Genomic DNA, 25605 nt, shown 5'->3' on the forward strand with positions numbered 1-25605 from the left:
CGATCCACAGTAGGCATTGGAGTCGATGTGGTCAGCACTCTGCCCTCGACTACCCAGTAATAAATACATTTAAACTGTAAGTGCCAGTTTATCTAGCTTTGACTGTGATCTTGTGGAAGGGTCAGATTTAGGGCAGGGGCGGACACCAATGCCTCCCTTATCCTGAAGAGGTCAATCTCATCGCTGAAACGGAAAGGTCCGTGATTGGAACTGCAACTGGATGAAAGACGGTGGCGTGAAGTAACTGATTCATCAACATTTAAATAAAAATGGAGACTGATAAACTGCCCAACCTGTACCGTGAGCTTTTGTTGCCAGGGAAACCCGTGAATGGCATTCTGGGTAGTTCTGTGAAGCTTTACTAATTATAGTCGCAGAAGACAACAGGAAGTCTGCAGCTATCATACAGTCTGTCTTCTTATAAACTGAGACCCTGTGCTGAATAAACAGTTATAATAGATGGGTGGTGTTATTTACATAAAAATGAATGGATCTGTGAAAAAGATCTACTTTAATGCAATATTTTTTAAAAGAGCATCTGCAGCCTTCACTCGACAATTACGGTGCCCCCCCCCCCCCCCCCCATCGTCCCCACCCTGAAGCCAAGGGGTGTGGCACTCCATCACGTGACCGGCATGTTGGCGAAATGCATGTAAATGCCTGCCATCACATGACCTTCGCCTCGTGAGTTGTTATGGGTGCATACATTATTTGTTTCCTTCATCGAATAAACTTTTATGTGAGATTTATCATAAAGGTAGAAGATTCCAGAACAATCACTGACCCATCCATGATTGGTTATTACTAAAGTAAACATCAAGGGCACCAGTTTTCAAAAAAAAAAGAAAGATCAACAGCGATTGCTTCAGAAATAATAGTTCTGCTGGTGAAACCACAGTATCTATTTAATGGTCGACATCCCAGGTTGGATAGACCTCATGGTACAAATTCTGGTTCCTTTCTTAAAAGCAGCATATCATTAGCTGGACTTTTAAAGCCATCTATATCTCTGTCGACACCTTGTGGGCAGTAAGCGTGGGCACAGTAGGCTGGGCCTTTCAGAAAGGCTGTAGCAAGACTCTTACCTGCTAGGTAGTGAGGAGAGACCACAGTAATTCCATATGGGTGGTGCCTCTGATCAGGCAGGTACTCATCCGGAGACTGACCGCTGTTTGGGTCCATCGCCAAGATGCCATCCCTAGATAAAACCAGATAAATAAGTGTGATGTAGCTGCTATCCTCTTATGCGAACCATATCTGAAGCATCTCATGCAGAGTGTAAGCAGAGTGCTGTACAGTAACCTCACTCGGGTTGATAATGAACCTATTCTAGGAAAACACACCAGGTCCGTCCTCTGTACCTTTGGAACAGGCTCCTTTAATCTCACTCATGGCGTGGCAGAATGAGCGAGATGGCAGAAAGTGCTGGAAATTTCAGGTCCAGAAAGTAAAACTCCAGACCATGATTTAGTTTCAACCAACCAGCTGAGTAATCTGTGGCTGTGACTATACTTAGCTTGTGGTTATGAGAGGTTAGCTGAGCTGAATCTGTTCAGCCTCGCCTAAAGGAGATTAAGGGGGCACATGATCCAGGTGTATAAGATTCTAACAGGTCTGGATCCTGTTCAGCCAAATGGCTATTTCAATATTAGTTTAAATACTAGATCTCGTGGCCATGTGGAAATTATGAATTTGAGGAAGCACTTCTTTGCACAGCATGTAGTTAGAGTATGGAATAGCCTTCCTGCTAGTGTAGCGCAAGCTAAAACCCTGGGTTCCTTTAAATTAGAGCTAGATAAGATTTTAACAACTCTGAGCTATTACTCAAGTTCTCCCCAAATGAGCCTGATCTCGTTTGTAAATTTCTTATATTCTTATGTTCTTAACTGGTTGGTTGAAACAAAACCGTGGTCTGGATTTTTACTTTCTGGACCTGAAATTTTCACCTCTGACCAAAATGTCCCCGACTTACACCCCACGCGATCGAAGTTTTAAAAGAAGCCCCCACATAGCCATCCCAGGCTCACAAGCATCTCCCAGTCTCTCTCACACCTGAGACCAGTGTGATTATCCTCTTCCGACATGCATTCCTTTCGACGTACGATCCGTCTGTTGGATGAGGGTACAGGCACAAGTTGGAGACGCACCTGAGCCAGTCTGTCCAGTAGAAGTGTCCGGCGTGGACCGCCAGAGCGAAGGGGTCGTTTAGGGTCCTTTGGAGCGGTCGTCTCCCTGTCCCGTTGGGTGCTATGCACTCCAGCATCTTGGTGCCTGAGTGATTGCATTTCATTAGCAAAGCTGGGTTACTTAGAAATACTCGCTACAACTACAGCACCTTGTGAACACTCTTGGGAAAGAAAAGCAAACGTAAAGGTGAATAATATGTAGTGCATTTCAACTGTGGCTCCTCAGCATCCGGTATTTCTGACCTCTGAGAGTGGAATAGAAGGCAGATTAAAATGTTTCAAGGCAGAGATTCACATATACAGCCTCAGGGGCAGCAAATATAGCCTGTCTCCCTCCCACGGGATAATTATCTCAAATATAGATGTGGCTTGGCTTCGGCAGAGCTGGACAAATCAACTTAAACTTTACATCAAGGCAAAAGGGCAAACGGCGCCCCTAAGAGGAATATAATTTACATGTTTGCTCCCTGTTCTGTTCCTGACCAGTAGTATTTGTGGCTTAAATGCTCCTTGGCAAATCTGCTTGTGTTGTGTTGTCTTTGTAGCAGTTCCCAGTATCTCCGGTCCACTTCGCAGTGAAAAGCCACACTGCGCAGTGAAAAGCTACACTGCCAGTCAGAAGTTACCCTGTAGTTTAGCATTTCCGGTTAAACTTCAAGCAATGTGCCCATCGTAAGAGCTCTTTGAAAGTTACAGGGAAGTTGAACGTGAAGATGCAGACTGCACAATCACCTGACCTTAACCCCACTGGAACTGTTAAAGAGATCAAGGCCACACGGCCTGCTAGTGCAGGTCATGTGGGGGATAATTCTCCAGCAAGGATGCATGGGCTGAACTTCCAGAAAAACACCCTTGAGTCTAATTCTTAATAGAATTCCTACAGTTTGTTTACATGGAAAGGTGACTGTTGTGTCCAACCTAGAATTTAGACTTTTTTATTATGTGGGTGGTGTTTTTCATGTTTAATATCAGGGGTCTCCAACTCCGGTCCTGGAGAGCTACTATCCAGTAGGTGTTCCATCCTACCCGGCTTCTGATGAGCCACACCTGTTCCTGGTATTTGCCTGAGAGCAGATATGGCTCATCAGAAGCCAGGTAGGATAGAAAACCTACTGGATAGTAGCTCTCCAGGACCGGAGTTAGAGACCCCTGATTTAATATATTGCTCTAATTAACTGATACGCAATTCTGAACCTCTTCTTTATGTAAACACAGGTAGGTCTTAAATTGGAATTTGACATAAGAAACTGAGAAAGAAACAAGAAAGAAGGGAATCAGGACACATCCATCTCTCCAGAGTAAATGTCATGGAGCTTAGGGCGAATGGGACTGTATAAACGCTTAGCGTGCTGCTGCCGGCATGCGACGCCATCGCCTTCGAACCCGGGACGGCAATAGCACTCGAAGGAGCCTGGGTAGTTGAAGCACGTGGCCCAGGGGGCAGCAGTGTCACCAACTTTGGTCAGATGGCTGGCGTGAGATTTTCAGATGGAGACACTCATTTACATCTGTGCAAGAATCAGAAAGTGTGAGTGTCACACTAGATGCATGAGAGGTGACAACCCTGTAGGAATAGAAGGGCCAAGGTGATATAATGCAGACATGTGGAATGAGGATGCAGAAGGCTTTTCCATGAGTAAGCATGAAATGATTTTACTTTATTAATCCCAATGGGAAAATTCGCTTTTCACCGATCTTGCTCTCCATAGGTGAGAGCAAGCAGGGAAGTGAAGGGCAGCCACCCACAGCAGCACCAAGGGAGCTGTACTAAGGCCAGGATTGAACTGGTTACGTTCTGACCACAGGCACAGAGGCTTAGCTCACTGAGCCACACACTGTCCCCAAGATATGTACTTAAATCCGTTCCTGGACTCCTACAGAATAGCCACCTTCTCACGTTCCACATCAACGCTCATTGACATCCATCTTCTAATGTTCATTATGGCTTCTAACCTACAGGTCTCCCCCCCCCCCCCCCACCCCACTCCCGGCAGGGTCCTGTCACTCTTACCATGACAGCTATGCCCATCCCCATGGTATCCCAGGGGACACTGGCAGTGAAATCGCAGCCCCTGGTCGGGGAGGCAGAGTGCCTCCGAGTGACAGTTATGGTTCTCTGAGACACAAGGATCCACCAGCTGGAGCTCTGAGAATGGGCAGAAGGTCAGAGTACAAAGGTCACTGCTTCTTAGGTAACCACCACTCTCGCACATATAAATTATGATACTGTTTTTCTTGGACAGTTAAAAGTTTAACTTGCAATATTATCCAAGTAGTATGTAAGGGGGTTTTTACACGATGAGTACCAAGCGTTGCAGGGAGCTGAACGTTCACTCGCAAGTATCAAAAGTAAAAAGTACTACTCGTTCAAATCTATTGACGTGACAAACAGCAACCTATCCTTTTAATTTCACTCAAGACAGGTTTGAATATAGCATAATATTGTACTGTGTCGCAATAAATAAAGTGGAATCACAACAGGACAAGCCAATATTTTCTCTTTATTTGGTGAAGCAGTAGATGTTGCCGATGCAGATTAGTGGAATGACTTTACATTATTTTTTTTACTCTGTGGAAACAAAAGATTTATCTACGGGCCAGACTTAATAATGGATTACGAACATGTCGCCTTTAGACCAGTGGCTGATCTTTCAGTGTAATCATCTCCATTATTTCAGTGCTTGTGTCTTTAGCTCTGCTGCTGCTGACTTCAAATACTGATAATGTTTCAATTTTGGCCGACAATTTAGGTGTGTTAACTGATTTTTTGCGTATCTCGCGAATATATCTCTACAAATTGTTTTTGCGTCTTGGTAAGAGAAATACGTTACTCAAGAATCGTGAGATAAGATCGCAATCTCAATTCTGGATGAAAAAAAAAGCGTGATTCATATTTTACCCAGAATCATATGAATATGCAGTACGGCTGTGATCTCCTGCCTTTTTCCTTATTTCTTTATATTGTTACCAGTAATCATTAACTAATGTTACTCTACGTCTACATAACACCTATTATAGTATATTCCATTAATATGAATTTTTAATATTCTATGTAGTATGAACTGGTGACAAAGTAGATACTGTGGTATCCTATTATATGAGGTACAGCTTCCATGCATTACCTAGCTCGTGGGAGTTTGACGTACAGGAAAATGTTCTGAGGGCAGAATGAATAATGATTGGTTTAGAGCGATAACCAATGAGATGGCCTTGGTCCTGCCTCCTCTAGTTGGTTGGAGAAACCTTCTCCACAATCTGATAGGTTATCTCTCTGAATCAATCGTTTTTTTCTGTCCACAGAACTTTTTTTTTATAACGCTCCCACATGCCATTAACAAGTCCCACATTTATATTAGTATTTTAGGTTAAAAAGTGCATTTAGAGTCACTATCTGACTATGTACAAATCTGAGACCCATGTTTAGCTGAAACCTCACCTTCCACAGGGCCAACCTTACTTAACATCATGTATCGAAGTGCTCTCTCCGTCTCCTCATACAGGACCATAACCAGCTCTGTGCTGAGCTGCTGGATCTCGGGGCTCATCCAGGGCCCGTGTGGGCAGTGCCGGAAGGTCAAATTCTGACGTATCTGATAGGAGAAGGTCTCTGATCCACCCTCGGGTGACAGAACTGTGTACTCTCGCACCGACATGGAGGTTGCCGCTGGACCGTGGAGACACACATCATTACCCAAAATACTCTAAACTGATCATCACCTCACTTGCAGCCGGCTCGGAATGCAAAAGATATCTGAGTATGGGCGTTGGCCGTACCTGATGTGTGGTAATGGTATATTTCTTTGTAGGGCTTGATATTCACCATGATACCAGGTGGCAGACTAGGTATGTCGCCGTATATAAGGGTGTCCATGTTGAGGTAACCCTTGGGGTCTAGATCTTGGGCCTCCTGAACAATGGTGAGATGCTTGTTGCCCGGGTAGAAAATCACTTCTGTGTGGCATGTAAACTCAGCACCTGAACCAGAGGAGGAAATCGGTCATACAAAGCTTTTTCCTTAGAGCTGAAGGCTTTATGTTCCTAAGAACCAAAGGGCAAATATCCTAAATGCATTACAGTAAAAAGATGCGTTAGATGTGTCGTAATATGGACAGAAATTCCTGCAAGGCATATGCATGTAATGTAATGCGATGAAATAGCTCAAAACCTTACCGGTGATGCTGAAACCATTCTGATGGTCAAATTGCTCCAAAGCAAACAGCCAGCCAAAGACAGCCCCAGTGGGGACTACTGGTAACAAGGCCCATCCGACTGGTTCAGGGATCCGGCTAATGGCTGCGTGGATCCGACCGTCCACTACCATGATATAGGCGTGCAGGTCCACGCTGGCCAGCTTCACTGGAGTGTTCCCCACAAACACAAGGCCACTCACTTTTCCACTGACACGCTGGGGCAAGCCTGGAAAGCAAGACGTCAACACACTGCCAAGTGAGTTTGCAGAAAAGTCCGTTCCTAACTGGAGCAGTCATCTACTTTGTTCAAGGGGCAGATGAAGTCATGACGTGCACCTCACCCTCTGGCAGACACTGCTGCCCGTTACCATAGAAGCCAGTCTGACAGTGGCAACAACATCCTGTGGGATAGTCCATGCAGTAGCCGTCTTGTGAGCAATGAAACTGGGACCAGGCACACGTCTCTGTGGTTTCTGTGTTATATTTGAAAACAGCACGGAACGAAAGAATTAAAGTCTGTTAAACAGTGATAATGCGTTTTGAGCGACGATGAAATGACATGGCATGACATCAAGATCAACTAAATGACAGAGTTGGATAGTTCAGGTCCAGAAAGTACAAATCCAGATCAAGGCTTTGTTTCAACCAACGAGTTGAGTTACTCTGTGACTGTGGCTTTTTATACTCAGCTGGTTGGCTGAAAGAAACTCTTGAGCTGGATTTTTAATTTTATGCACCTGAAAATTCCACCTCTTCTAAACGAAATGGTCATTTCAATTAAATAGTCCCCTACCTTAATACCAGGCCTTGATCTCATAGGTTGTACAGTTAATTGAGACAGAAATGAGCTTCTATTTATTTTCACACTCAATCACAAGCTCACCTCCAGACCCTGAGTCCAGGTCTTCATCCCCACTAAATGTATCAGATGGAACATGGAGGACAGGCTCCCCACCATGTTGACCGAGGTGGACGTTAGGCTCATGCACACCCTTACTGGAGATGAAGAGTTCTTGCCTCAAAAAATCTGGCAACAGTGAAGGCAAAACCTTAGACGGGAGATGAGGATGCGGTGATGAGACGGACGAGACTTCGTGTTGGGAGTTATAGGCCAGTTTCTCTGCACAGTCCATCCTGCTGTGGTCGACACTGGATGACTCCTGACTTGCTGGTGCTGTTGCAGGGACCACATTCCGGAAAGACCGTCTACTACCAATGTGGAAGATCCAGACTCCAGGACAGCCAGCGTTTCCCTGCCTGAGAAGGAAAACCGGGTCAAAATCACAGCAGTACAGTGGCAGAAAAAAATTACGTAAATTAATGAGTCATTCAACCATTAATTGCCAAAATGCATTTATGTTTATGATACACTTTCTTTGTTCAGTTCAACCATGTGGTTCTAAACAGCTTCCCCTCTTTCGCCTATTTAAAGCACTTTGCATTTTATTCGAGCGAAGCATGTTTTTAAAGAACAACCCGGCCATGCTATTACACATCCATATGCAGTATGTTCTACTGTCATCAAAAACATTGGAATGCCACCCCCATAACCAGGCCAACAGCGATATGCTGCCCAAGTAATCAATGTGGCCAACATCGCGTGCAGTGCGACTTTTGAACAGACTACCAACGTCTTTCTAAGCGGATCAGACACTCCAGTGCCTCCTGCACTTGCTCATGCTGGGTTAGAGACTCACTGGTAGAGGTCCTTCAGAGATCGCTCTGCGTCGGCCACACTGTAATAAAGTTCCCCCCTGCGGGACATTTTGAGAACGGGAACTGCCCCCCTGTTAAATCCCACCCGGGCTGGGATTTCCAAGCCAGTGCTGTGGGGATTCTTCGGCCTTGTCCCAAAGAACTGCAATCCATCCTCTGGATACAGGAACAATGCGTATGAATCTGTCTCATTGTAGGCTAATACCACCTGAAATGTGTTCAACTAGAACAAAGGAAATTTAATTACTTCACCTCTGACAGAGTATTAGTGTATTACATCAATATAAACTTGTCTACTTTCAGTGTACATTCAAAGTCATACTAATCTTGCAGAGAGTTTTTCTCTGGCTAATGCATCAGCCTTCCTGACTGCTCCCAGGAATTAATGAAATGCTACAAAGTATTTGGACAAATTTTGGAAATATGCTTAATAGCTACACACACTTTCACTGCTGTTCAGTTCATTATTTCAGCAGAGCTACAGTAGCAGTAATATTAAAACGTAATATCAATGACCAATAACTAGTTTCAACATTGTTAAAACTGCACACCCACCAAAATGGGAGAGTTAACCTTTGCGGTTAATATATGTGTTTAGTGATACTTTATTTTCTCTTCTATATAGGGTTCTGGGGGCATTTAACATAGGATTCAACACACTGAGATGATTCTGTAAATTTTTCCAGAAAACAAATTTTCAGCAAGTGTCCAATTTTAACTATACTCACCATAACTGCTTATATTAATGCCCAGTAAACTTCACAGAACAGTCACTGATAACCCAAAATCCACGTGAAACACGGAACACCGATGGAGGTTTTACTCACCATACTAGATGCACTGTAGCGGGTGGAAACCTCTTCGTAAGATGCCACATCTTCCCAGGTGATAATGGCAGCATGGGAGGGCATGAACTGGGCCTCGGGGAAGCCCCTCCGGACCTCCTTCGCGACCCGCTGCAAGATACACCATGTGTCCTCCATGCGATAGTAGACGGTCCCTCTCCCCCGGCTGGTGTCGAGGTCAGCCAGGAATGGCGCAATAACTGCGAAGGCAAGGGGAAAGCCGCTGTCCACGTACTGAGTCTCCAGGGGTGGGACCTGGGTGGAGATGACGCCGTTGGTGGCCACCTGCATAAAGACAGAAAGCTGGTCACAGGGAATTACCACAGCCTAAGGGACACAATTGGTTTACTTACATATAAACTGCTGAATCGCGATCCGTAAAAATACATCGGCTGCTTCAGATCGGGAATCCGAGAGATTCCGTCATCTCCCCCGTGAAGTGAGAAATCCCTGTTAAGTGGTCCGTAGGGAAACACGTCTTTCCGTCTGATGGCTGATATGATGTAGACTTTAAGAACGAGGACTGTTAACTTGTTTCTGATCTGCATGGTTTTGGTTGAGGTAGAGGCGATGGATCCTGGAATGTTTATGTTAAGTCGGGAATTATATTTCAAACACTTCCTTAAGTGCAAGTGAAATCCTCTATAGTTAGACAGGGGCGGTCTAGTCAGAAAAGTAGGCAGTTCATTCCCAAGACAAAATCGTGTTTTTTCAGTTTTGACATTTTATATTTAAGGTAAAAATGCTCCGAATTCAGCAAACTACAGTTTATTTTCAAAAAGACGGATAACATGACCACTGTCTTATTGTCTTTTTTCAAATTTTCTATGTGCCATATATACTATAGTTATACGATGTATTAAACAGAATTAAGATTCCATTGATGCTTTTGCTGTATGCAGACCCTTACCAAAATAAAGTATATTTAAAGTTCATTTTGTTAAGTATACTTTTTGGGACTAAATTGGCCCATTTATAGTTTATTAAAGCATATATTTTAAGTGTATTTAGTAATATTAGTTATTTGTATTTTTATACATGAAATTGCTACAAACAACACAGTAGCGATGTGACTACATGTTAATTACACTAATAAAAATTTGCAAAACATACTTAAAGATAGCTTTTTCTCTTCGTCACTGAAAATATTATTTTGAATGCCAAAAACATAAATATATATTTTACATATAAGCTAGACTTGTGCATGCTAGTACATGTCAGTTTAAGCCAGGTATACTTAAGTCAGACTTTGTCAAGTATATCTCTGTTAAGTACATAAGACGTTTGCTAATACTTACTAATTTTTAGTTTAGAAAAATTATACTTATAGTACATTTAAGTATACTTCTTTTTCGTAAGGGGGTGGATAAATGTACAAGCTGCGTTGAATAAAAGACACAAATAAATACGCTAAACCGTGACACCAAACGCGTATCTTTGTTATTTATTTCATTGGAAATATAAGGAAAGTCATGCGAAAATGGTAGCAGGTCTATATCATCCATCCATCCACCCATTTTCCAAACTGCTTATCCTACTGGGTCGCTGAGGGTCCGGAGCCTATCCTGGAATCAATGGGCACGAGGCAGGGAACAACCCAGGATGGGGGCCCAGCCCATCGCAGGGCACACTCACACACCATTCACTCTCACATGCAGACCTACGGGCAATTTAGCAACTCCAACTAGCCTCAGCATATTTTTGGACTGTGGGGGGAAACCGGAGTACCCGGAGGAAACCCCACGACTGCACCACCATGCCGCTCCGTTCTATATCATATTATTTTAAAAGACAAATTTAGATAGATAGATAGATAGATAGATAGATAGATAGATAGATAGATAGATAGATAGATAGATAGATAGATAGAATTGATATAATTTCACTTTTAAAACAATATTATTTTGTTTATAAGATATAGAAAACAGAACTGTACAAATACACGTTTAAATACGACGAAGCACTGAAAATTGGTGTTAACTCCATAAGGTGGCACTCGTGTCAAACCTAAGTGCAAGATCTCCGGCTGATAATGTTTTGGGGAGAAAGTTGAAGCGTTTCAATAGAGGCTTTCATCTAACGTCTTCAGGCGTGGCGCTCTGTGATCCTGTTTTATATAGACAACAAAAGCAGGAGCAGCACCAAAGCTAATCAGGTATTTCGGCCTTAGGCAGGTGATTTACTTTTCTTCTTCTTTAAATTAAAGAATAAAAAGGGGGCAAATTCATTTATTTAATTCTAATATTACCATTAAAATACGTGAGCATAATATTGCTTTTAAAGTTACGCTCCAGTAACAGCAGTGTCTGTTTTGTGTTAAGATTTGCAAAGGGGTAAAACTGTGTGTTTTTTTCCGTCGGATTGTGTAATGTTGGCTTTTAGCTCTGGCCATTAATCACACTGCTGTTTAAAGTACTTTAAAGCATGCGAAGCAGTATGCCTTAATGTGCTTAATGGAAAAAAGTGATTAGCCTGCTCCTTAGTGCCTTCATCTATCCTTTAATTTTAATTTTTACAGGAAAATGAGGCTCTAGTTCCAGTTATAAACATGTTTCCTGTGATCCATCCTAAGAAGAGCATCCACTCATTTTCATTAATGTCAATTAATGTCAATTACACATGACTTTGTAATTAAACTAGCCGATACTTGACCTGTAGTCCTTTTCGAATTAAGAAAATGACAAGTGAAGATGTGAACGTGAAAAACCCACGTTTAAACTGTAAAAAAAACTGCACTTCTGTCAGTTAATAATGGCCTTCTCCGTGATCTGCTGTATGAAGCTTAGAAATCCTTGCGAGTCTATGGCCATTACCGCCGAAAAATGAACACAAACTGCACGCCAGTGGCAAACTCGAGCCCTCTGCAGTGAGAATTGTAACCAGAAGCTGAAACTAGGAGCACATTGCACCAGTTCTGAGGGCCTGTTCACTCGCTGCATATTCCTTTCCAGGCAAACTGCAGAACAGGCCTACCCACTCGTGCGCCATTAAAATGTCACATCGCCACATTTCTAGTCTGAAGTGTGCAGACCCAGTTCACAGAATTGCAGGCCTTGCAATTGCTTGAACAAACAGAAGGCCTTTAGCGAGAGCTCAGTATGCCAGTCTGTTTAAATGTAGACAGACTACCTGCACTACAAGTAGCTTTATGTGTTTATGAATGTCTGTCATACCTCAGTATAAGTGGGAACCAACTATGTTTCTCAACTCCCGTCTGTGCCCCAGGGGGTGGAATAAGCACAACGCCAGACGGAGCCCCAATCCACACCATGGCTGCTGTGATGCACCAGACCAAAACGCTGTCCTCCACTGGCTCTCCTAACAGTGATGGACAAACACCATCCAGTAACTGTATTTCTGCAGTTACATTCATATATTTAGGCGATGCTTTTATACAAAGCAACGTGCGATTGAGAAAGCATTATCAGCCAGTCCCTGGAGGGAAATCACTCTTTCAACTAGGGGATTTGAACCAGTGACCTTCCGGTGAGGGGCACAGACCCACGAATCACCACACACAAATCCTTTGCAGGGTTTGCCAGTAACCCTTTTTCCCTTCTATAACTGCCATAAAAGCTTTTATTTTCTTTCTTCTGTTGTCTTCCAGATTTTTTCCCGCTCAGATTTCTACTGGGATTCTACATTTTCTTTTGCTGTTTCATTCCACGCTGCCCGGCCAAAAAAGAGTTTGTCATTTGAATTTATATCAGCCAATACTTACGAGCCAATGACTGGATCATTATTACAGCTCAGCAACGTTATGCAGCAATAAAGTGAAGTCAGCTGAGTACCTGAATCTACTGAACGGCCAGGTTACGCTTCCATCCATCATCAATGGATTTTTTTCTTCCCTGTTGACATGGACATATTCCAGGACAAGGATGCCAAGATTCGCTGGGTTCGTCAAAGAGTGGTTCAGGGAGCGCGAGGAACCATTTTCACGTATGACTTAGTCACCACAGAGTTGCGACCTTAACTTCATTGAAGGTCTTTGGGATGTACTGAAGGAGGCTTTATGGGGAGGTTCAATTCACTTGTCAATACAAGATGTCGGTGAGAAATTAAAGCAAATCTGGATGAAAATAAAGAGTGAGATGTTGCATAAGCCTGCGGAAACAATGTCATGACAAATGTGCGGCATAATCAAAGCTAAAGGCGCTCCAACGAAAAATTTACAGTGAATATGATCTAATAGCCAGTGGAAATAAAGTCATGCCATCAGACACTGACGTGTGTGAGATGTTTCTGCTGCACTGCCTCTTCCAGGCACAGACTCTCAACTTTTTGACTAGTGATTAAGGCAGTGGGAGACACAGAGCGCCCGCCGTTCTCGTATTATTGCAGCAGTACATTCTCCGGTTCAGTTTATATCTTCACCCACAGATTGGGCAGACCGGCGCCACTTCATGCGAAAATCCTCTAAATCTGTGTTTAAGATAAATGTGTTTGCCTTGTTGCCAGGCAACACCAATCTAAGGAATATCTTTACAGTCTTTGTACCCTAAGTAATGTCTTTATAGGTTTAGCAGACATCCCATTAATGCCCCCATTAATCTGTGGGGTGCTTACAGGCTGTTGTATGCAATGTGGTTTTAAGGCTATTGTGGAACAGAGAAACTCTGATAGCATCAGGACACACGGATTAATTGTTAAAAGACAGTCAGCTAGGATGGAAGAAGTGCTTCTCCAGAACTAGTATTAATGCCATTTTTAGTCAATTTGGTTTAGCCTTGTTGGGCACAAAGTGTAGGGAAGGCCTTGTGAATTAGGGAGCATCTTATTTGCACGTGAAATCCAGAAGAGTGCACTGATGTCATCTGCGTGAGTTAAGAAATACACTCAGTTCACGGGCCAAGTCTGCTAGTGTCCGTACCAGACAGACAGACAGGCAGCAGCTCACATGGGGTTTGTCTGAGTCTTGCAATGTGTCGGACATCAAAAGGGAACGTGCCAAACGGGCAAGAGTTTTGGTAGGAGGCTGGGGGGTCGTGCTCAGTTACACAACAGTTGGGTCTATTTCCACATTCCTATTTGGAGAAACATACGAAAACAAAATTTCTAGTTCAGTTGGTCCACTTAGGACATGACTTGACCGTCATAACACTGCTCAGCCAATGGGAAATCTAATGTCACGTCTGCTCCAGAATCTAATTCACTAGTCACCAGACACAAACATGTTCATTCCGGGAGCCACAGCCATGTCCTAATGATGCTGTTGTCTCATTAGCGACATCTGCAATTAATGTATCTAAGACAATGCTGATCAGTCTCTGCTTGCATAGTCTTTATTACGTATTGTTTATAATTCATCAAACAATGAGACTGCATTGTAAAAACCCAAATGACAGAAAAGGACTGAATTCTTTAACACTCTGTAACGTTTGCCTGACATTGTTTTTCCCGAAGCAGCATCTTCAACAACAGTAAATTTCGAAGGCAGTGGTGCCGTCTTCTGCTTCAGCCACCTGAGGAAAGAAAAACAGTAATTTTCTAAATTGCGGAAATCTTTGAAGTTCATGGTGTAAATATAAATGATTTGGTGCACGCAGAATTTACAAACAAAAAAAATATAACTGGATGGATGCACACTGTTTAAAGGGGTATTTTTCTGCGGTCATATGCAGTTTTGGGGCCATTTTTAGAGTAAAGCAACAGTTTTCATCAAGCTAAGGCTAATTAAGTAATCTGGCTTCCCATCCAGGACTTTCCTGTCTGGTTCTGTTCCCTTGGGTCTCACCCCCCATGACGCTGTAATGGAACATAGATGGATGACATTTTATGCGGTGTTTATCATTTCCTGCCGGTATTTTGTGTCTCTGTGTGTTTGCACTCAGCGGTGGTTGCTTAAACAAATATTTGTATGTAATATAGACAATTTTGCAGTTGATGCAAAATTCACAGGGCTAGTTTACTGAACGATAATTTGCCGCTTTTGTCCTTCTGCTCTCGCGCTTGATAGCACGATTCAGAATCCGCTCAGTTTCATTGGATTTTTCATCGGACTCGGAGATGATAGAGATATTAGCGAGGTGGGAACTAGACACTGTCAAATAGCTTATTTCCACTGGGGAAACAGCCAAAGAAAATCTCTGCGTCATTCAGAGGATATCAGAGCACTGCCATGCCATCCCTATCTAATTACAATATTTATCCATCAGCCAACATATTATTAGTTTAAACAATATCCTGACAGATTACCACTGCACATATGCTGTCCAATAAAATGAATTGATATGCTGATGAACATTAATGCAGGGCAAGGAAAGACACTTACTGCTAAGAACAAACGGCGTAACATAAGCCTATAAATGTATTTTTTTTTGCAGATGATTCAAAACGGCATTTTACGTATGGTATCCCACTTTTGACTACATGTATACCTGGCAATCATCAAGTACCATATATTTCATAACACGTTTTCATCTGATTTTGTTTGTGGCAAAAGTACTCAGTAAAAATGGTATCGATCTCTCCTAAAATGACCTTGGAGCACAGTGCGTTCTGCCCATTATTGATGAAACAATTATGTTACACAGTGTGACATACAAAAATATGTGTGTCCATTATTAACGAATCTGAAAACGTGTTATGAACTAATGTAGACTGAGTTTTTAACAGTTCATAAAAAATCCAAAAAAAAGTTTGGTCAACATGGATTACTGAAACTGAGTTTGGGGGTGCGTAACTCGGAGTTTCCCGTCTGTGGGCTCAGTGAACTGGCTTATGAGCCCCGGACCCGACGCCCCCGAGCAAGGGGTGTGTCACCAGCCCCGTGATGTCACGGGATCCTCGTTCCGGGATGGGCTCGCATGGCTCGTCCGCACTCCTTCTCCTTGAAGGTCCGTTTCCACACCTGCCCCACGCCGCCTTGACCCTACCCGAGGTACTTATAAATCTCTACAGAACGAACTCAGTCGAGAAGAAAAGATAGCAGATCCAAGTGACATTCGCAAATTTCCGGTGATATTACGTAGGCGTGAATGACTCCTCGCTTATTATAATGCATGGGCGGTTTCAGTAAGTTAGAGTTTCGGAGCCGGTGTCGGTGTTAGTAGCGCTTTTCCATGTTTCCCTTAATCGGCTTGTGCAGGAAGGTAGCAGAAGATGAGCGACGATCTAATGCTAACGGCAGAGATGAATGGAAAACTGAAATTTAAGTTTCTGCGGATCGCATTAAAACAGGAGTGAAAAGATCTGAAGAAGGGGGAGCCTATGGCGGAGAAGAAAGGGATATGTCCTGATACAAACCATACTATGTCCGGGAACCCCACAGTGGCGGGTTTGATGTTCTCAATCGGAGTCGTGGGAAACCTAATTGCCTTTTTACTTCTGGAGGTCCATCGGAGGAGGGAGCAGGTCCGGCAGCGCCGGTCGCTGTTCCACATACTGGTGACTGTACTTGTGGTTACGGACCTTTTGGGAACCATATCCGTAAGCCCATTAGTATTGGCTTCTTACGCGACAAACGTGTCCCTGGTGGGAATGAATAAAGATAAGTACGTCTGTACATACTTCGGATTTAGCATGACCTTTTTAAGCCTGAGTACTTTGGCCATTCTTTTCACCATGGCTCTGGAGCGCTGGATCTCAATTGGACATCCTTATTTCTACGAGAGGCACGTTACCAAGCGTTACGGATACATCTCGGTAGCTTTCATATTCATCGTTTCCATCTGTTTCTCCGTGTTACCCTTAATAAACTTCGGGGAATTTGTGCAGTACTGCCGGGGCACCTGGTGCTTCATTCACATGCAACACGAAATGATCCAGCACAAAGTTTACGCCATCCTGTATGCCACTATTATGCTCCTCATGATATCCTCGACAGTACTGTGTAACGTGTCCGTCATCTGTCACTTGGTCCTCATGTACCGGAGGCGCAAACTCCATCAAGGATCCGTAGCAAAACGGAGCCGGCGGTTTAAAAGGTCTATGTCAGAAGAAGTGGAACATATGATCCTATTGGTGTTCATGACGGTAGCTTTCGTCATTTGCTCGGTTCCACTAATGGTGAGACTTTTCTTTATTGTTCATTAAAGTACTTTAATTTAATGATTAAAAATGCGCATCCATTCACATCGCAGTCCCGCAATTTTGCAGTAATCAGACGTCAAGGTAATTTTCCCTGTGTACTTCTACTGTAATTTATGCAACGCACTTTAGATTTGCTTAACCTATTTTATTTAGGCGTTGTATATTTAAGTGAACCGGAGACATTGCTGACCTTCAGGAATAAGCTGCTTTTGTTAGCAAACATGCAGCCTTAAAATTAGGTTGCATATTGTAAAAATATTTGTCCCTCGGAAGTACATTTTTGTTATAGTACAAGAAACCGGTAGATATTTTGTAGAACATCAGTGTGGAATATATGGGAAAAGAAAGTTTTGAAGAGCAAGATTTTCCCAGTACGAAAGCTGATAATGAATCATCTTGAAGAAAATTACCAGCATGTCACTGTCTAATTTAGAAGACGGTGATATTCCTTGCAAACAGAACACACCAGAGATGCCACTAGAATTTCACAAACAGGACTGAGACAGACTAGGGTAAAAGCAGTGTAATGGCTTGTAATGACTGCAGTTTCAAATTATAGTGCATTTAGAAAATTATTCCTGCTGGTTCACTAAAAGGAAGGAAGAAGCATCCTTCAAACAAAGATGAGTCCCATAGATGTCTCTAAATATAACTACAATCTTCAGGGAAGATGAAAAAAGGCTTTAAGCAGTTTTGCTTCATACTGTATGTGTATTGTTTATCTAATGATGGTTTGAACTTTGTTCCCACCATAGATTCGTGTGTGCATCAGGACAGCATCCAATTATGAAGGTGGCTCCGAGAATGACCTTAGAGCTCTACACCTTCTCTCCGTGAACCCTATCATAGATCCCTTGGTCTATATCATCCTTAACCCGTCTGTACTGCGCTTCCTGCGCAGGAACTTGTGCAAACAGGCCCAGCGAAGCAGGCATGGAGTGGATGAAGATGTGGGCACCCCATCGAGGCTGTCCAATCACAGCTCCTCTGTGGAGCTCAGCAAATTCCAGATCATACAATGGGTTAACTAACCGAATGCCAGACAAGCAATTCGCAGATCCCAGAAGACTCTACTTGACTGCCATTTCTGTAATGTGTCCTCTTTATAACCGGACAATTTCTGGCACTCTTTCACGGATCCCATCGACCGCGAACGCAAACAGCATATACCGGCTCTAGAGAAGGTTCTCGGGATTTATGAGTGCGCAAGTGGCTATGGAAGTGGGCTACACCCCTCTGACTTTGCCAGAGCTTGACAACATGACTGTAAGACTTTGATAGTATGCATCACTCTCATTAATGTTTAATTGCAAAGTTATTTGTAAAATAAATCAAAATGTTTTACTCTTATTTGTGGTATATATTATTCATTTTTCTGATTGTGAGCCTGTATTTAAAAACATTTGGCAGACCACAGTAACGTTGTGGTAACGTTGTCATTTTGGTTAAGAAAATGTACTTCTTATTAACAATGACATTTATGAAATTGTCTAAAGAATCTCCACCCATCCATCCACCTTCATTCCGATATCCTGGTGAAGGTCACAGGAGGCATCACAGGCTGCACTGGTCTGGGATACACCCTGGATGGAATGCCAATCCATTAAAGTCAAGGAAATTCCAATTGAATTATATTCAAAACGTCCGCACCTGTTTTGGAGGAATTATAGGTAAAAGAGTCATTTTTTTTGTAATCAATTGTTGCATTATCAAAATCTACATCTAATCTACATACTGCCTGTTTTAATAGCTTGACACGTTAAAGGTCCATATAACAACATTATCTCTCCTTATCTTATGGCACTGATGTAGGTTATTTTTTTAGTAATGCTGATTTACTCTGGTGCTTTTTCGGAGACAGAGAAAATTCTCATTTCCTGCCTTTGAGTTGTTTGTTTTTTTTTTTTTATTTTGGTTCCGAGTCGTTAGGTGACTTTTGATATGTAAGCATTCAAAGTGGACAATGTGGAAGTTTTCAGAAATGGAAGCCATGTCAAAAGTTTCACACACTTTCCTAGCAGCAGTCTCAAGCCCGGCAAACGCTGTCAGCTGCGAGAGCTTTAGAAAAGCGTCAGCGTATGTTGTCTGGCTGCAGAACAGACATCACTGTCGGCTGGTCAGGCGCCTGCCAGTTGCTTATCACCAGTGGCTGCGCCTCACTGCCAGTTAACGCGTCATTTTTTTAGTGCCAAGTCGCTTGACTGGGAAGAGAACTGGAGGACTGCCCTTAGCTATCTGGCACACAAGGAGATATGCATTATTTATTCAGCTGTTTCATAGTAAAAGCCCTTCATCCACACAGGGTCTAAATAACCTTACAATTTGTTACATTTAAACTTTACTTCAGGAATCCCTCAATACATGTTTGTGAAAGACGGATAAATATCGTATGTTTTTCAGTTTGTTACTCCCAGCCGCCTTTGCTCCTTATTGGCCATTTGAATCACCAGGGCCACCGTGGTAGATTGGAACAGCTTTAGGACAGTGACCTGGACACACTTCAGTGTGACAGTATGTTTATTGCTCTAACCCAGCAGCTACTGCTCAGCAGAGGCAGGAAACAGCAGCATTGTAATTGAAATTGCAGTCATGCATCACGTTCCCACGCATACACACACACACACACACACACACACACGCATCACAGAGTGTACGTGACATGGGACCAACCAACAAGCACGCTCAGTACAAGTATGAGGGGGAGGCCACTCTCTAGGTCCTCCTCAGTGTGGGGTGGGGGGGGGATGGGGGGGGGCATGGTACATTGAGGCAGACTCAGTCAGGAGCCAGTGGGGAGTGCAGAGTGCTGACAAAGTGTGGCTGTGGGAGCGGAGAGGGGAACAAGACATTCCAGATGTTTTGTAACAACCAGAAAGCAGCGCCGATACGATTCCATTCTTCTTCCTCAAATGAGTCATTTATTATGTCAGAATGAAAATCCCAGAATGAACAGCAGAATCAGAAATAAACCCTGCTGGTAATTATATGACCTTTCCCTATTTTTCAGATTAACCCTTATTAGGCATCAGAACCAAGAAGGGTTTTAACTGAGTTACTCGACCAGATGGTGTCCTAACTGCAAGTAAACAAAAGGACAATTTTTGTGATGTAGATGCAACCTCATTCTAGCAGTGCTGTAATTTGCCCAAAATTAATAGTTGGTAGCTGGTTGGAAGATGGATAGATGGATGGATGGACTGTAGGAATAATGCTCTGTGAGACCTTAACATGCAGACACATAAACTCAGAAGAGTTTCTGAAAGGCTGCAAGGAAATCATAAGCCTTTCTTGAGAAGAGCATAACCACAAGAAAATATAAAACTTGGAGCTCTTCCCATGGCATTATTAATCAAAATAGGCCTATTTTAAAACCAGAAGTGATTGTTTTAATTTTGTTTACCAGATGTTCCTCCGCTAAACTCTCAGCTTGGGAAAACATCTGACTTTTTAAAATAAAAATATAATAGGAATACTTGTTCCTCAAGAAATGTTTCTGTCATACTTGCTTAACCGAAGAGCAAACCAGTTCTGTGCATATTTTGAGGCCTTTTCTATTTGGGTTACGGTGGAGGGAGAGTAACAACATTCATTAGCTCTTCTGTTGCCAAGAAGTGTACTTTTTGCACTGTTTGGGATCAGCTGGTGTATTGTTATTGGACATTCTTTATTCCTGCTTAAAGTAGCACATTATTAATCAATATTTAGTGGTGGCAATTTCAAGGCACGCACTATACCTAAAGGAGAGTACAGTGCGATATATTACACTCAACTTGTGTTACTGAATTGTTCTACTGGATGTATATAAACAATCGCATTCAATGCACTCAGCTTACCCTAAATGCATCAGAAGTATCAATAAATCTTAAATAATCAGGAATCAGGAAGCTTACTAGACTGCAAAGCTTTCTAAGAAGTGTTGTGGAGCTTATTAACTAAAGAGAGAAATCTTATCTTCAGTCAATCTTCAGTCAATGACGCATCTTGTCTTTAGATTGTGATCACTGAGGATATAGAGATCAGCGATCTGCTCTATTCACAAACCCATGTAATTTTTTTGGCAGTTTGGTGCTTGCCCTAGATTCAACCTTCTTCTTAGTAATGTTTTGACATTAACATATGATATGTCCATCAAAGAGATGCTGGTCTTATTTCTTCTATCCAGAGTAATTCTCCCCCCTGTATCTGTTCTGAGAACATTCCAGTAATTCTTGTCAGTTCTACTACAGTCCTACCAAAACATTACTATCTCCTTGCAACATGTATATCTTTTTCCCTTCTGTAGCCACAAAGGAAGCTGTACCCAGAGGAAAAAAAAGCTGTATTAAAGGAATAAGTGTAACTTATTCCCAGTCATTCCCACGAAAAGTCCAATGAAGCAGAAAGCCTAATCTCTACATTTGGAAGCAGCTGTGCATTAATGTTGTGTTGGACATTTCAGTGTCAGATCATGTGTCCCCCTTGGCGATAACCCTTGGAAATATATATATTTAGGCATGCATAAATGTTTTTTTGCTATGTGTATTTAAAGTTCGGAAATGTATTACTCTCTCTATCAGGAGTTGAATATGTATCTGACACACTATGTTTGGTATCATCTAAAACACATTGAATACATAATGTTATTGCTGTTGTGTATGATCCAGGGATGGTAGCAAGTCACTCCTTGGTGAGTCCAAGTCTTGAGTCAAAACATTGCAAGTCCAAGTCAAGTCTCCAATCATATGCCTTCAAGTCCAAGTCCTTCCATCATTTTTGGTGTCGAGTCATCAAATTTGTGACTCAAATCTGAATCGATTTATGGGTCATATAATTCGAGTCCCTACCTCTCCTATGATCTAGATATAAGCAATCCTGAGACTTTGGATCTGAGTTCAGGTTTAACTTCAAAAGAACAAAGACTAAGAAGAAGGTAACTCAGTGTCATGACACATGTTTGAAATGCCGAAGCAGTCTTTTTCATTTTACGCAAAAGCAAAGAACATAATTCGTGTCCCACAGCAGATCATTTTGTGTTTTAGCAAGGATACTGATGAATGTTGAAATGAAAGGTTTTTTTGGCTCAGAAAAAGTACTTTGTTCATTGACAAACATCCGCATGTGATTCCAACCACAAGAACTAAAAAAATTAAGGCGTGTGCCTAACACTAGCACATTTTTTGCTCATGCTTGGGCTTGTTCCACATTTCTGCATGCATGGTGATTACCACATTTTGATATTCCCGCGGTGCCAGCAGCTCTCCCTTCACACACATCCCCGCCGCTTCCTGACCGGCGCTGAGCGAATGGCCCTTCCCTTGGGCTGTGGACCGGTGCCACCAGCCAGTACGTCCAGGAACCACCATCCAGCCAGACTCTTGCTGGGAAGACGCCAACTCTGGTCAAAGTGGGAGCGCGAGGCAGCGGTGAAGACCACCGGTAGGATGTTATGAACTCTGCTCCACTCGAAAGGAGCATCTTACAACCGAGAAGTACCAGATAATGCAAAAAATGCAAGAATGAAACCCGGGATTATTTATGGTATCTGGACATTTGAGCTTGCTCTAAATCCCAGATGTCCTGCAGCAACTTTGTACCCTTGACCAATTTATTGCTAAAGTGAACTTCCAGCTGTAGTAACAAAACAGAAAAAAAAACACAGCGACCAATTAGGTCTACTTCAAATGAGAGCGTCAGACATTAAAGGTAATGGTGAAAAGTTATCTACTGTCCTGGCCACTTTTTTAATATATATATATATATATATATATATATATATATATATATATATATATATATATTTTTTTTTTTTTTTTTGCATGACTGACAGAGCAATTATGAAGAAATCCCCCTCAAAATGCACTTGGGCCATTTTCTTCATGACTGAAAATTGACGCACCCAAAGGAAACTATTAATCCTGTGTGAAAAAAAAGACTTCTGAAAACATTCCACAGATCGACAGGAGGGTTACGATTGGCATTAACAGCATATGCCCTATAAGCTTTACCTTTTCCTCAGATCACCAGTATGTTACCATTGGGAAACGGCACTATACCTCTACCAGCTGTCTCTGTCTGGTAGTCAATGTGGTAAACATTTTTAAATAATATGTAAAACCCAGCAGTGACTTTTTCGTTCTGGCTGGGAATTGCATGAAGATACCAACTATGAACTGTGAACCACACACCAAGAATAATACTCCGAAATCCAGTCAGGGATCATGAAATGGGAGAGAACATTATTTGGTGTAGCTTCCAATACGAACGACAAAATGAGAAGATTCCATCAGTTCTTGGTGCAATTGCTTTTACAATTTTAGAAGTTAATGTACCGGATAGATTCGTACCTCCCTACTTATTAAGAGCAATTTGTGCTGTAAAAACACAGTCTAGCACTTCAGCATAGCAGAAATAAATGACCTGAAAGTGCAAAACAGCAAATGAAATGACTGTCAGGCAAAAGAGGCCAAAGGGCCCACTGTAGAAGCCACCGTAACTGTTAAGGTGCTGGTGTAAGATTTCAGTAGGCGGCCAGCAACCTTTATAAGCCTCTAGAGTGTCCTTGTAAACAGGCAGCAGAGTGCTGACACAGTCCGATTTAACATAGTTCAATGTGGACCCGGCCCCTTCTAGACAGAAAACACACAAAACCAAAGCGGAAAATATCCCACAACTATTTTTAAAACAGCAGCCACTGCTCTCTTCCTTATTAGTTCCCGTTCTCCTTTCTTCCTCTCCTTCTCCTCCCCTCCCTCACTCATCCCAGCTCTCCTGTCATTTGCTTGTTGACTGAAGCCAGCTGACCTTCAGAAGAAGTCCAATGGAGGCCTGACTCGGCGAATTCGGGAATACAACTCCATGCCGTCACATCAGTCAAAACCGATTAAACAATGAAAATAATAATTTAAAAGCTCCAGTAGTTTCATTCGTAATGCACAGAAATCATCTCCACAGCCAGCAAAACATCTAAGCTAATGCACATTTTTTTAAAGAGAAGAGTAAACACTGTAGTGTAACTGTAACCAGAATGCTGCAATGGATCTTTCCAGCACATTCCAGAATGAACTGTTTGTGCTTTCGTTTTTTTTTCACCCCACACATCTTTTCACCCCACAATACTCGATGTGTGACTGGGAAGAGCACCATACAGGCCCAGTTTGTCGCAAAATTTCTCCGATGTTCACTGATGTTTGCTGATGTGAAATGCTGCATGTGTCACTCTTTGACTGAAAGGTGACAGTTAATAATTTCTACCCTCCTACAAGGGCTCAGCAGACATGCTGAAGTGGGCGTGTTTATTAAATTCCCATAAAATAAAAGGAGTTACTTGCTTTAAGTCGACTCTGCTAAGCTAGGGTAGGGAAACAGAGGGCTGGTCTATGTTTTGGGCTTAATTAAAACGGTTTCCTCTATTTGGCAAGGCGTCTGACAGTTGCAGCTAATTTCTTGACTGTTGACGATGTATTTTATTCCTGTTAATTGGGTCGCTCGCTAAATACATGGCGATAATGATTGCAATCCGGAATTTACACTCCTGCTGCTCAGCATAATAACATGACAGCCAGACATACTGCAGGCAGACCTCATAGGCAGAGGCGTAGCGACAGGACGAGCAATGACCAGGGGCCCCGAGCTGGGAGGGGGCCCCCAAGGGGGGCCGATTACATCGCAAAGACAAGTCTGTTTTATTTGTGCATTTTGTTTTTCACAAAAGTGAAAAGTAAAGATCCTCTGTTTATAAAATTCTCTTTGTTAATATTAGTAAGTAATATTACTATTACTAATACAGTGACCCCCAGCTATATCGCGGTTCAGCTATCGCACCCCCGCTATACCACGGGTCACAGTGATCTCTGCGTATCACGTACCTTGCTTGTGATCTGATTGTGATCTGAAGATACCCCTCCAAAACCACCTGAAGGCGAGCCTTCAGAAGAGGTGTAAATGCTCTGCTTTGCTGTGTAGTACGTACTCACCTTCATCGCCAACATCCGTACTTCATCATGTGCCGCACAGCTAATTCATCATCATCATCATTCACGTTATGCAGTGTATCTTCACTGGTGATTACCCATACTGAGCTTAAAATGTTTTTATTTTTACATATTCCATTTTGCATACAAACATATATATACACACATACACATTACATATTATTATTATTATTATTATTATTATTATTATTATTATTATTATGTTACTCATATCCTTAGCCTGACAGCCACATATCATATGCATTTGCAAAGTGTGTTTTAATAAGTTTACATGTGTTTAAAGCATGTGGGAGGGGTATTTTAAGGCTTAAACTATAATAAAAATGTTCATTTATATGGTCTTTCTATATTGCGGATTTTCACCTATCGCTGATGGGTCTGGAACGTAATATCCGCGACAAGAGGGGGATCACTGTATTACTGAGCTTCTAAGAGTTGGAGGGCCCCCAGAGTCCCTAAAATCACCTCTGTTCATAAGCTGTGTGTGTGTGTGTGTGTGTGTGTGTGTGTGTGTTGCCCTGGTTTTCTGCAGGTGCTTGACATTTCTCCTATAGCCCAAAAGCATGCAGTTAGGCTTCTGTACATCAACCATAGACTGTGATTATATATGGGAGTGTATTTGTGAGCATCCCATCCAGGTTGTACCCCAGCCATGTGCCCTTTG

The 25605-nt window shown here is 42.4% G+C and overlaps 2 protein-coding genes and 1 long non-coding RNA gene across 3 annotated transcripts; 2 read left to right on the forward strand and 1 right to left on the reverse strand.

Moving 5' to 3' along the window:
• Nucleotides 1-936: 936 nt before the first annotated feature.
• LOC125715097 (nidogen-2-like) lies at nucleotides 937-22538 on the reverse strand. Its single transcript, XM_048986338.1, has 11 exons — nucleotides 22179-22538; nucleotides 8920-9222; nucleotides 8074-8315; nucleotides 7260-7633; nucleotides 6718-6849; nucleotides 6357-6602; nucleotides 5961-6161; nucleotides 5623-5850; nucleotides 4198-4332; nucleotides 2148-2271; nucleotides 937-1198 (listed from the first exon to the last, which is right to left on the reverse strand). Exons 1-11 carry the CDS (start codon nucleotides 22311-22313, stop codon nucleotides 937-939), a joined length of 2382 nt encoding a protein of 793 aa, XP_048842295.1. The 5' UTR covers nucleotides 22314-22538.
• LOC125715099 (uncharacterized) lies at nucleotides 11014-13143 on the forward strand. Its single transcript, XR_007383933.1, has 3 exons — nucleotides 11014-11092; nucleotides 12163-12423; nucleotides 12545-13143. It is a non-coding gene; the product is annotated as an uncharacterized LOC125715099 (long non-coding RNA).
• On the forward strand, nucleotides 15725-18321 carry LOC125715098 (prostaglandin E2 receptor EP2 subtype-like). Its single transcript, XM_048986339.1, has 2 exons — nucleotides 15725-16947; nucleotides 17727-18321. The coding sequence occupies exons 1-2, from the start codon at nucleotides 16150-16152 to the stop codon at nucleotides 18000-18002; spliced, it is 1074 nt and encodes a 357-aa protein (XP_048842296.1). The 5' UTR covers nucleotides 15725-16149; the 3' UTR covers nucleotides 18003-18321.
• Nucleotides 22539-25605: the final 3067 nt, after the last annotated feature.

Source organism: Brienomyrus brachyistius, chromosome 19 (genome assembly GCF_023856365.1).
Source record: "Brienomyrus brachyistius isolate T26 chromosome 19, BBRACH_0.4, whole genome shotgun sequence".
In the NCBI taxonomy this organism is placed as follows: domain Eukaryota; kingdom Metazoa; phylum Chordata; class Actinopteri; order Osteoglossiformes; family Mormyridae; genus Brienomyrus; species Brienomyrus brachyistius.

Excerpts from the sequence above, each read along its gene's own strand:
- LOC125715098 (XM_048986339.1), top strand. The coding sequence starts at position 16,150 with ATGGCGGAGAAGAAAGGGATATGTCCTGATACAAACCATACTATGTCC. Across the intron at positions 16,948-17,726 it reads TTTGCTCGGTTCCACTAATG|ATTCGTGTGTGCATCAGGAC; the intron begins GTGAGACTTTTC and ends TTCCCACCATAG.
- LOC125715097 (XM_048986338.1), bottom strand. The coding sequence starts at position 22,313 with ATGGTGGTTCCTGGACGTACTGGCTGGTGGCACCGGTCCACAGCCCAA. Across the intron at positions 8,316-8,919 it reads GCTACAGTGCATCTAGTATG|TTGAACACATTTCAGGTGGT; the intron begins GTGAGTAAAACC and ends CCTTTGTTCTAG. Across the intron at positions 6,603-6,717 it reads GCAGCAGTGTCTGCCAGAGG|GCTTGCCCCAGCGTGTCAGT; the intron begins GTGAGGTGCACG and ends CTTGCTTTCCAG.